Source organism: Diadema antillarum, unplaced genomic scaffold, assembly GCF_040938485.1.
Source record: "Diadema antillarum isolate AM-2024a unplaced genomic scaffold, OU_Dant_1.0 scf00000032, whole genome shotgun sequence".
In the NCBI taxonomy this organism is placed as follows: domain Eukaryota; kingdom Metazoa; phylum Echinodermata; class Echinoidea; order Diadematoida; family Diadematidae; genus Diadema; species Diadema antillarum.
In genome coordinates, this window is record NW_027270921.1 from 2,984,734 (window position 1) to 2,997,535 (window position 12,802).

General features: G+C 36.8%; 1 protein-coding gene across 1 annotated transcript in view; it reads left to right on the forward strand.

The window, feature by feature from the left end:
* The window catches only part of LOC139742560 (CST complex subunit STN1-like), a 46,051-nt gene that overhangs the window by 11,621 nt on the left and 21,628 nt on the right, over window positions 1–12,802 (forward strand). Inside the window, exons 3-4 of the mRNA XM_071653095.1 lie at window positions 2,744–2,833; window positions 5,560–5,715. Of these exons, the coding sequence (XP_071509196.1) occupies window positions 2,744–2,833; window positions 5,560–5,715 (246 nt within the window). The remainder of the gene's footprint in view (window positions 1–2,743; window positions 2,834–5,559; window positions 5,716–12,802) is intronic.

Sequence of the window (12,802 nt, forward strand, 5' to 3'; positions counted from 1 at the left end):
AACTTGGTTCTAGTTCAAAATTTTTGGTAGTTGGTTTCATTCCTGAAGGAGACTGCTGGATCCAGTTGTAAGCATTTTGCAGTTCTGCATACCAAGTTTCATATTTTACTGAACTTCAAAACAGAAAATCCAATTGGCTACAACTTTGATTTATCTGCTTTCAAGTTTAAAAACAGGGTCTGCACAAGTAAGGGAAAGTTGTATTATTTCAAAACAATTGGTTGGTGACACATGTTGACATAGACCAAAGGGAAAGCCTAGATGTGGAGTGATTTGATCTTTGTTCCAAAGTCATGATCACTTCTCACAAACTGACTTCAGCTTAGTTGATAGAGTGGTGCTCTTACTAATCTGTGGGTGATGGCTGGGTTCAAATTTAAGGTTGGTTCCTTTGTCACTTTCACTAGCATAGGGCAAGTAAGTAATTTTTGGAGAGCCACAACAGAAATATTTTCCCATAATTGCACACACTCAACAGCATATTCAAGTTGGAAGTTACAGATGTGTTCTGAAATTCACATTACCAGCTACTTCCTAGAAAATCTATGGCACCTTGATCTAGTTATAATTAGGAAGCCATGTGAGATGACTCTTTAGTGTGTGTGCTTTCCTGACTGTGCACAGGTTGTATTTATCTCTTAATGCTTGCCTGATGTCACTTTGTTTTTTTCACCTACTTGTCATAGTGATTCACTTAGATTAGTTTTAAACAAATTTTTCTTGATGGGAATAGACTACTTCAAAAGGATCACAGATTATCATTACCATTGAAATATATCTGTGAAATTACAAACTGTGTTTCAGTAACTACAGTCAAACCTGCCTTAGCGGCCACCTCTCTATAGCGGCCACCTGTCTATAGCGGCCACTGAAAAATCTCCCCGAGAGAAAAGCAATGTTAAAGACCCTGTGTATAGCGGCCACCTGTCTAACGTGGCCAGCGGCCACAAATTTTGTTTCCCGTGGTAGATTTTAACCTGTCTATAGCGGCCAAAAACCCGATGGAGCCGTAGCCGAGCCGATAATTCAGCGTGTTTTTTTGCTTGTTAGCCGTGCCAGTCATTCCTGGGCAACGTTCAGTGATTGCCACCGTTGCATTCATCACTTATCCAGTCACAATATTAAGCTTTCTTCATGACTGTGCACATGCTACATGTACTGTGCAACAATCTCATAAACACCGGCATTGTTCTATGCATGATACACACATGTGCATACGTACACACATACATGTACATGTATGTATGATGTATACAACGATGGTACATGTTACCTGTCTATAGCGGCCACCTGTCTATAACGGCCACTTTTCCCGTATCCCTTGGGTGGCCGCTATAGACAGGTTTGACTGTATTAGCGGCTCCTATTCACAGCTACATTACACTATTTGCAGATAAGAAAAAAATAGTGGTAAGTTTCTAATTATTCGATTTTTATTGAAAGCTAATTTTGGTTTCTTGTGGTCATACACTATAGAATTTTCCTGAGTGGGTGAAATGACCTCTGAGGTTCTGTTGATGTCATACACTCGAACTGAGTATTATGTAGAATGGCAATAAATGCATTTGCCTCTGACCTTTTGTAAGAAAATTTTACTGGCAAATTGAGCTGTTAACACATAAAGAGATTCAAAACGGTGTTGTGCAGTTCAGACCACTTTCTCAACATTTGCAGATTGAACTCAAATATTCAGTTGTACCAGGTTCCATTTCAAAATTTCTAGTATCTGATCCTTCACTAGAATATAGCATACATGTATCTCAGTCAGCCTGTTGCAGATTGATTTAGTGTTATTGTGATGCTTATATTCCTAATTAAACAACATCTGATAGTGGTATTCAGGAATTTGTGCACGGTTAGAAAGAGAAGAGTTCAAGTGCCAATGTTGTGTCATTTCTTGAGGGTGCTATTCAGTAATTGATAGTCCAGGATAAGAAAGAGAACATATGCCGAAGTACATTTCTTGAGGGAGTATTCAGTAATTTGTGCAGCCTGGTGAACAAAAAGAGCAGTTGGTGTACCAATGTTGATTCATTTCTTTAGGGTCATACATGGAGGAGATTCACAAGATGTCCTTTTACATCACTTTTTTACATATAGTATTATATGATGAAAATTTTATGTATGTATGAGGTGTCATTCTGACACCAGATTTGTACAAAGTGGTCTTCCGGTCTTCTCTCATTGTAGCAGCTCCCGTTGGAAATCTTGTCCTTAATCCGATGCGTGCAGGAAACTGCTGCATCATTAATCTGAATATCTATGGCGATTTTAGGATATATTAGGGCATGGGTTAAGTCACAAAAGGATAATTAACACTATAAATGCTGCTATCATCACTGTGTCTCTAGAGGATGCATAACATATTTTTTGTGTGTGCTCTAGATACAAATTCAGAGAAAGTTTCATAGTCTTCAGGAATAAATTGAAATAGTGGGTTACATCACTTGACAAAGATTAGAACAAAGGACACCCAGATTGTTCATGAATTCAAAGGTTCTATGAAGTTCTTTCCTCATCATCCTCCTTACAAAGAGTGGCATTGCTATTTAATTTGCCTCCAACATGTATTCTTTACTAACCCTGTGGTTATCAGAGTGTTATACTATTTTTGTGAGATATTGATAGATTCTGAGGCAGATAAATTGTCATTCTTTTTTTTCTAACATTTGCCAGCCAATGTGCTCATTCTTGTTGCTTGACAAAAATGGAATGAGTGCTCTTTGCTCCTAATTGTCTGCAGTTGATGATGGAACGGGAGTGATACAGACAACCTGCTGGAAGCCAAAGAGAGATGCGGTCACCAGGGAGATGCCACACCCGGTAACACCAGGTGTCTATTTCTCTCTTTTCAGACATTGACTCACTTGTGCATTCTACCCATTGTGATACCCATTGTAGCATTATGTATCAGACAGCCTTTTGCAGTTTTCTTTGCTCACACAGATAGATGTGCAAGCACACCCTCAAATGTTGGAGAAATCAAATGTGACTGCCCAGCTCAAAACCCACAAAAAGTATGCCAAACTAATTTCCACTTTTCTACTTGAGAACCTGTTGAGGACAAATCCTGAGAGTATACTTGGGCAAGTGTCTATGGGAAAGGCGTGTTGCAGCAAAATCACCCTGTCCTCAAGGGGTTAAAAGAGGAAGTGCTAGTCTTTATAAAAATGATATAACTTGTTCAAATTAGACTGACTTAAGCCATACTAAGAGTGACTTAAATAGAAGAGGGTTAGGAGGTGCAGTTTCATAGAAAGGGAGAAAAGAGGATTTAGAGATAAGATTCACTCGTGCATGCTGTGCAGAGGTATCAATTAAAATATTATATTTCTCATTGAACGCCATGTCTGTCCAAAAACATATGGTCCTGAAAAACTGCCGATATGTTGATTTCAGTTTTTTTTAAGCTGCCAAATTTAGACAGTACTAGGCAAACTTAAAAAAATCTGAGTCTGTCAACCCAAACAACATATTTTGGTCCTTTACAGAGCATTGTATTTTGCGACTTTTTGTGGTTTTTGAGCCTGGCGGTCAAAAATTCAACTTGAGGTTTTTATAAGCATCTCTGCACTATACTTTGCGCCAGTTGAGCAAGGGCGCCACCAAGATTAGAGCATTTCCACAATTAGGTCGCACAATGCTCCTGTGTCCCTCTTCTTCTAATCAATGTGGTGACAGTGATGGCACTGGCATTTCTTAATGACTCATTTTTTGCTTAATGTCAAGTAGAAGTTGTGTTACTAATGGTATTACCATCAATTCTTCATGATTCAGGTAATGTTTGCTGTGTTGATGCATGTAGACCCTGATCAGTGGATAACAAAAAATGATATATTTTGGTCCATTTCAGAGAATCGTAATTCGGGACTTTTTGTGGGTTTTGAGCCTGGTGATCAAAAACTCAACTTAAGGTGGAGGCATCTCTGCGCTCTGCTTTGTGATAGTTGAGCAAGGGCGCCACCAAGGTTGAGCATTTCCACTACAGGTCGCACAATGCTCCTGCGTCCATTTCTTTGTAATCAATGTGGCGACAGTGATAGCAAGGAAACTCTTAATGACTCATGTATTGCTTAACGTAAAGTAGAAGTTGTGTTACCAATGGTATTACCACCAATTCTTCATGATTCAGATAATGTTTGTTGAGTGGACGCATATAGACCCTGATCAGTGGAAAACAAAATGTATGTGATGGTTCAAAATGAAAACTTCTGCTCAGTGTTGGTGGGATCATAATTGGAGAGGGCATTATTCCATTTTTCATTCATCATAAACATGATACGGTGATGGGCTTAACTTGTAAAATTCACTCCACTGGTTCTGATAAAATTGTAATGATGACTGCCCTGAAGCCTCATGATTTCAAACCTTAGACAAGTGGGCAGAATATGATACCGATAACATACATCATTGCAATGCTGGTGCACAGTGAAATATGGTTATTCCTACCTATTAAGAAAACAAAGCACTCACAGACACATGCACAACCACAATTTCTCCTGGTTAAAACTGTGGAGCTGAAAATAAGAGTTGTCTTTCATTTTGGTAGGCCTAGTCTTATAGAACGCAAATTCCACTTGACGATGAGCAATACATTAATCATAAAGAAATGCCAGTGCCATCAACGCTATCAGTACAGAAATTATAAAGAGCGTGGATGCAGGAGCATTTGGCGACCTATTGTGGAAATGCTCTAACCTTGGTGGCGCCCTTGCTCAACTGGCACAAAGTATAGCACAGAGATGACTCAACCTCGAGTTGAAATTGTGATGTGACCGCCCAGCTCAAAACCAACAATAAGTCGCACATTAGGATTCTTTGCAATGGACCAACATATGTTATTTGGAAATGGCAGTGCAACCAATGCTATCAGTACAGTAATTACAAAGAGCATTGATGCAGGAACATTGTGAGACCTATTGTGGAATTGCTCTATTCCAACCGTGGTGGCGTCCTTGCTGAACTGGTACAAAGTATAGCGTAGAGATGACTCAACCTCGAGTTGAATTTGTGATGTGACCGCCCAGCTCAAAACCCACAGAAAGTCGCACATTAGGATTCTCTGTAATTGACCAAAATATGTAATTTGCGTTGACCAGCTCAAATGTTTGAACTTTGTCTTGGGAGGGTAATCTTTTCTCTACCCACTGTCAAAGTTTCATAGCTTAAAACAAAACTGAAATCGAGATACTAGCAGTTTTTCTGAACCATATTTTCTGGACAGATATTGCTTTCACTGGGGAATAGAATGTATTTTAATTCACAACACGCATGAATGACCGATATCTTATCGATGGAAAAATAAGAAACACTTGTATCTTGTCAAATGGCTGAGCACTATAGGTGTATCAAAGACCACCTTAGTGAATGGAAAGCCTCAATACCAAAATGAAGAGTCTCATACATCTATGCCATGACCATAACTTAATGCGACCTTCAAGTAAAACAGAACCTCTATTTTTTTAACCTGATATCTCGAGAACTTAATGCGGACTTTCAAAGTTAAATCCTTGTCTTGAGAGTTTGTTCTTAGTATTCTCTGCGTTTCTCTTCCTCAAGGGGATGCAGCAAGTGAGTTGGTGGCGTCCCTGCAGACAAGAAGGATGGAGGCGGATGAGGAAATGGTCACACCCTTTGAGCTTGGAGACCTTATTCATGTGAGAGGGAGGATCAAGATTTTTAGAGGAAACATAGAAGTGTCGGCATCTTTCTTCCGTAAGTTTGTTGACTGTATTTGTCCCCTTTGTTGTGACATTGGTATCCACCGTTCATCCATGCATGACTAATGTCCATTAGAATTTCTATGGTGGCACCCCTCAAAGTTATTCAAATGACAATGACTTCCAGTTTCAATACCTTCCTTTACAGAATCATAAGCATGCTGTGAAACAACCTTTGTGGAAAATGTGAGTGAACACAACAGTGAGATAATGGAAGTGCATTCTCATTCACCTTATATTTCCTGCAGCGGCACTCGAGCGTGCTAGCCTAAGACAGCTTACTGTGCTTTTCTTCTTGTTGGCCCAATGTGTGGTTACATAGTGGGAAGAAGAACAAATGACAGGTCTAGATTTTTACTCTTTATATGCCACAGTGTCAACTCCCTGTGTGCCACATTGTGAGCCTGCAACGCAGGCATGCTTTGGGAAAACATTGTTTATCATCTCCGTGTAACTTTTTGTAGACTTTTGTTATGCTGGACATGCAAGGAGCAAAGTTGTAGGGAACATTCCAAGTGTTGCTTTGATGTAAATTTTGTGACAAATATATGATTATTTTTATTTTAAATGACCATTAGCTAAAGTATTGTCCAGGCATGACTTTTGCTAATAAAACAGTGGCAGAAACTTGGAATTTACCCCAAAAAAAATCCAAAAAGGAACTCTGTTTGAGAACAATCACCACACAATGCAAGGTATACAGTGCGTATCAAAAAAAGGTAATCCAACCTTGGAGGGCTACTATTTTATAATTTTCAGCTATGGAGAGCGCAATGTTGATTGTGAGGAAAGGGGAACTCTTCCTCTTTCCTTTGATACCTAATTATGTTAACAAACGTCATGCATGCCTGAGCACATAAACTTTAAAGACAATAATGACAAATTGCACTCTTTTCAAGTTTGCCTGTTATTGTAAAGGAACAATGCATATCTCACTGCATGGATGAGATCTGTCAGTGAAAGTGGTCAAATCATCAGGCCAGCCTGAACGACTGCAGGTTCGTGTTTAGAGTTTCTTCTAACCTTTTATGGTTCATAACCTTCAACATGGCCATGTTGTCGATAACTTGGTCACTCCCATGAACACTAAACCATTATCCATTTTTCTCTCTTCATATTCAAGACATGGTTTGTCGCTGCGAGCTATGTGTTAAATATGAACAGAGAAAAATAAACTCTGTTGGTTGGCCTCTGTGGGAGTGACCAAGTTGAAGGGACTGTACAGTACTGGTTGAGGTGGGGATTCATGTTTTGAACATTTCTAAGTGAGATAATGAGAAACCTCTTATGAAATATGAAAGAGCATGTAATTTTAAGAAGGATTCAACGTTTATTTGATGAAAATTGGTTTTAAAATGGCTGAGATATAAAAAAAAAGTGATAATAATAAAAGGCGACAGGCCATACCTTTATTATGATCTCTTTGTTTCACCTTGTTTTTGGATATCTCAGCCATTTCAAAAACGATTTTCATCAAATAATTTTTTGATTCCCCTTAGAAATGCATGCTCTTTGACATCTCATTGAGTGGTTCCTGAATATCTTGCAAAATATTAAAAGCTAAATCCTCACCTCGACCAGAACTGTACACACCCTTTAAAGGACAGGTGACCATGTTAAAGGTTATGAACCATAAAATGTTAAGAGAAACCCTAGACACAAACCCTAAACACAAACTTGCATTCATATAGACTGGCCTATTTGGCCACTTTCATTAACAGATCTTATCCATGCAGTGAGGCATGCATTGTTCCTTCACAATACATGTCATATGCAAACTTGGAAAAAGTGCAATTTGTCATTGTTGTATTTAAAGTTCATGTGCTCAGTCATGCATGACATTTGTCAACATAATTAGATATCAATGGAAAGAGGAAGAGTTCCCCTTTCCTCACAACCAACATTGCGCTCTCCATAGTTGACGATTATGAAATAGTAGCCCTCCAAAGTTGGATTACCTTTTTTTTTCCCTTTTCTTTTTTTCTTTTTTTTTTGATATGCACTGTGTGACAGGAATGGGATCAGGAGGGAAGCTTTCATTGTTCTGTGGGATTTGACAATTTATTGGTTGGTTTAGGCGGATTTGTGCATTTGAGCAAAATATGCGAACTTGGCATGCCGTTTACTTAGTTGGGTGTGTGAAAGTGGTGCATAAAAAGTTAATCCATGGACCAGATTATGTGCTAAGATGACATGCCCATGTTTCCTTGAAAATTAATTGCATTAAGAGCCTAAACATTCCATATGGTGCCACCTGCGTTTGTTGTTATTCAGCTATTATCTTCACGCATTTGAAAGAATGGATATAGATAACTTCACATCATGAAAAATACAAAAGCATTCCACGTGCAATATTTGCATATAATTTAGGTCATATGTTGAAGGAATAGATTCTAGGCTTGATGTTGCTGTTGAATTACCAGTAATCAAATTAGGCATTCCTAACTTGTGGAAATAAGTAATAGAAAATCGCAATTTTAGGAATGTTACTTTACGTGTATATAAAGGGGCTTTGAAGTTTAAGGGTCTATTGAAATGTATCCTAACTCACCATCTATCATACACAGAAGAAGTTTAGGAGTTTGAATCTGTTTAGCAGCCTTTTGTAGATTATCCAAGGGGAGCAATGCTTAACTGCTAGGTGTAGACCTATTGGAAAACTCTTGTGTGATTTTCATGTATACTACCATTGAATTCAGGAGCAGAAAATAGAGAAAAACATCAGATGGAAGAGGCATGGGTCTACAATAACTTTAAAAACACACTACTCTCACTTCAGTTTAGACCGTCAACTTAAGGTTTGAATGGAAGGAGTATGTCAAGTTTGGAAAATGTTAGAAAAGGGAAATAAGCATTATTGATCAGTGTCCATTTATGAGTATGATCTTGTAGGTTGATCTTAATCACTTTATGTTGGCCTTAGTGTGTGATGTGAGGTTATGTTATATGTGATGAGTCACTAAGTTATCATGATTAAATCACAAACCCTTACTGCCAAAAAGATTGATCTTCATTGAAGTATTAAATGTCAGGTGTGATATATCTTCACATTTGTGTCTGAATTTCAAAGTCCCTGAAGGTTTAGAATTACATTTAACAAATCCTGTCATTGGTTCTTTGAATGCGCTTGTTTAAATTGACACATAGTGTCGGAATGCCCAATCTTTAGCTTGGTGGACTGCAAGAAAACATCAAAACTCTTTTTCCTTTAAAACCATGTTTATCAAGTAGGTTAAATTGCATGCCATTTCTGTGGTACAGTTTTGGTAGCGAAGTGGGAAAACTTGTGTGTATCATAACAAAGCTTTGAGTCTAGAGAACTTGAGCGTACAACAAAATCGTTTAAAACTCAAGAAATTAATGTTATCAAGCTGTCATGATGACTGGTCACACATAACATAGGAAATTCAGTCATGTGAGCATTTCAGTCACACTCACCGGAAGTCTGCTTGTTAATCAAGAAGACCTTATTATCCAATAAATGTGAGAAAAGAGTCTTGAAATATGTGATTCATCTGCTGCTCTCCCCAACCTGCATTGACTTTCCAGAGTGATGTGACTGGCATTTCAAACTATAAAACCATGAAGCAGATCCCAGTCAAGTGAATAGTTGAGAGTGTATTCATTTTGACTTACACATGATTTTGCTTATGACCAGTCAATAAATACACTCAGCAAAAAAAGAAAGTAAACACTTTTTCCAGTTCATATTTTTTTCATAAAAGAAGATGAAAATCAATGTATTATGTATCATATCAAAGGTAATTTCAGAGGCTATCAAACCAGTAGGTCAATATAAAGGGAAATTTTACCCATGAGTGAACACATTTATTTTTATAAGAATAAAATAAGAATTTTCTGTCAACTCAAACTTCAAATGACAAAGGAAATAAAGGCACTAAGATTATTAAGTGAACAGAATATCTGTATTTCATTCTTTTGATTTAGTAATATAGAAATTCATGACACAAATTCAAGAACCAAATATCATTTACAATTTTCCTAATTTGAGAAATCAATTCAAATTCCTACCATTTTTGTTTTTATTGCTTCTCCTCTCATTCCATTTGAATTTGGATTTGACAGAAGATTCTTCATTTTCCTCCAGTATTTTAGCCATTTTTTATTTTTTGAGCTTCAAAGATATTATAGAGATCATAGTTTTACTGTTGCAACGTAAGTCATGTTTTATTATTGCGTTAAATTCGTCTTTTGTTCTTATTGTTACATGGGAGAGCACTTACACATGAATGACATCTTGTTAATTTTTACAATATTCACTTTTGTGCCTTTGAAGAGAAAAGCAAAGGTATTCACTCATGCGTAAAGTTTCTCTTTTTATTAACCTACCAGGTTGATAGCCAAGTAAAACACCTTTCATATGGTATATAATACATCAACTTTTAGCCAAATATTCTATTAGAAATATAAACTTGAAAAAGTGTGTACTTTCTTTTTTTTTTTTTGCTGAGTGTATAATGACCAGTCATTAGCTCTTTCAAATCTCCATGGTGACTGGGCAAGATCTAGATTTCATTGTTTTATTTAATTGTGAAAATGGCTGAAGCAGAACGTAAAATGCCTACACTTCAAGTTCTTTAGACAACAAGGATCTGCTTTATCATTCTGTATAAGGTCAATAGCACAATCAGGGTATGCAATTGTGTAACAGGGCAAAAATGAAAAAACTTGGTGAAAATGCTTTTTTTGTTGTTTGTTGTAGCTGAGTGTTCAAATTTTCATTTCATGTAAAGAAAGAGTCAAAATTTTGCATTAAACTGCGCATAAATTAGCATTTAAATTAGGGGTGTCGAATTACATTGAAATGACTAATATATTGGAAAAATTCATTAAAAAAAAGGAGAATGTTTTTTTCATCTGATATTGCTGTTAGATATTCCTGATAAATATCCCTTTCATTCACCACCAGTACACAGCCATGACATATCACAAAATATGAATGAATTTCATATTTTCACTTCTCGAAATGGATGATCAATTTTGTAGGCATTATTTTGAATTCAAATAAAACCACTTTTACATATTTTATCATACTTCACTTTTGCCAAAGAGTGAAGAGGCGAAACTTTCAGGAATAGGTAACAGACATATAGTGGCCATTATTACAAATTTTTATGAAATTAGGGCTGGTACTTTGGAAGATATTATATTTTTCATCAAAAAATTATCTGTACAGTTTGACCTTGAATGTGCGCACAGTGTTTGGATCAATTCTCATATTTGTAAACACAGATAGACGAATGAATGTGAGATTTATGATGACTTGAGTTGATATCCAAGCTGTGACACTCAAACAATGACATATTAAGCCAAAATACGTTTTCGCTTATGATATCTTTAGAAATTGAACAAGCATTGAAATATGAACACTGAACACTTATCATATGAGCTTCATGCAGTATAACATGGGCGTGTATCGCACTTTTTTATGCTCAGCAATTTGTAAAAATATTTAAAAATAAGTTCCTATTGCTCAAATTTGCTAAAATTTTCACACAATAGATTTCTACATATGTACAATTCATGGTTAAAAAATCAAGGATATTCAATAAGGGGAAAAGATTCTTTAAAGTAGTCAAATTAGGATATACCTCACTGAAAATACTGAAAAACGGCTGCACTTATTTTACTCAGCATTTGAAAATGGCTCAAAACTCAAAACTGGCTGAACATTTATTGGCAAACAGCGCACCATATTGTAGTGTGTCTTCAGTACTTTCAGGAAAAGCAGAAAAATAAGCTGTTTCTCCATGTATAGCTGTACAGCATGGGTTAAAAGGTCACAATGTCACAAAAATAAGCCAGCATTACACTCCTACCAGGATGGGACTTCAGACCTTATAACTTTCTCCAGCTCAAAGAACCACTGTTTTTTATTGCATGCAAGCAATGCCAGGAAAAATCCATTAATTTGATACCAAACACATAGGGGTAGACTTAAAATATGGACCTCAAATCTTGATTTTACGTAAGTTGTAAAACGCTTTTTTTGACGCATTACGTGGGTTTTGGGGGACTTTTTGGTAATTAATCTTTAATAATTAACAGTAAATGAGAAGAAATTAGCTATTGTCTTACCACATGTGATTACTGATGTCTTGTTAGCATGCTGCATGTGAATTTTTAAGTCAGTTGGTGCATTCTTTTAGAAGTTACAATTTTTTAAAGTGAGAAAGTCATGATTGCATACCCTGATTGTGCTTATCACCATAACAATGCACATAATTTTGTTCAGGAATTAGGATAATAACCCACACTTGGTACCTTTGAAACAATCCAAACGCCCGTGGCTATCGCCTCGTGTGTTTTCGACTCTTCCAAGTGTACCTTGTGTGGGTAATTCTTACTAATGGCATCATTGATGTGTATTATTTGTATATCAGTGGTACCTGTCACAATATCTCACCCTTCCCCACATGACGATGCTCCTTCCAGATCATTTATGATATATTTCTCCTTAAAGTTATGATAAACATAAAAAGATAAAGCAGTAAATGTGATACCAGAGCTGCACACACTAAACCATTTTTTTCTTCTGGTCCGACCTGTCTGTTTGACCAGTAGGTACCCAGTTTTTCCATTTTTAACTGGTCCATTCCTGAAAAAGTTACTGGCCCGACAGTGATTTTTACTGGTCAGGGACCAGTAGACCAGTGCCAGTGTGTAGCGTTGGTGATACCATTTTACTGTCTGTATAAACTTAAATCTGACAGGCGCCACCAAGAGTAGCTTTCTGTGTTCTTTATAGACTGCTGCAAATGAGTGTACTCATGGCTTGAAAACAACAGATTTTAGTATTGATTTGCTGAAAGAGACATAGATTTAATGATGTGGTTATTGTTCCATCTAAATCGTGCAGAAATCTTGGAGTATTATTTGATTCTACAATGTCCATGTCTGTTAAGATCTCTGCCATTTGTAAATCTGTGATGTACATGACTTAAAGGCATTATTCACAAGTATTTAATTCGTTCAGCCGCAGAAAAAGTAGTTCATGCCCTTATATTGTCTCGATTTGACTTTGGTAAATTGCTTTAAAGTTGCCCTCAAGATATTTGTTT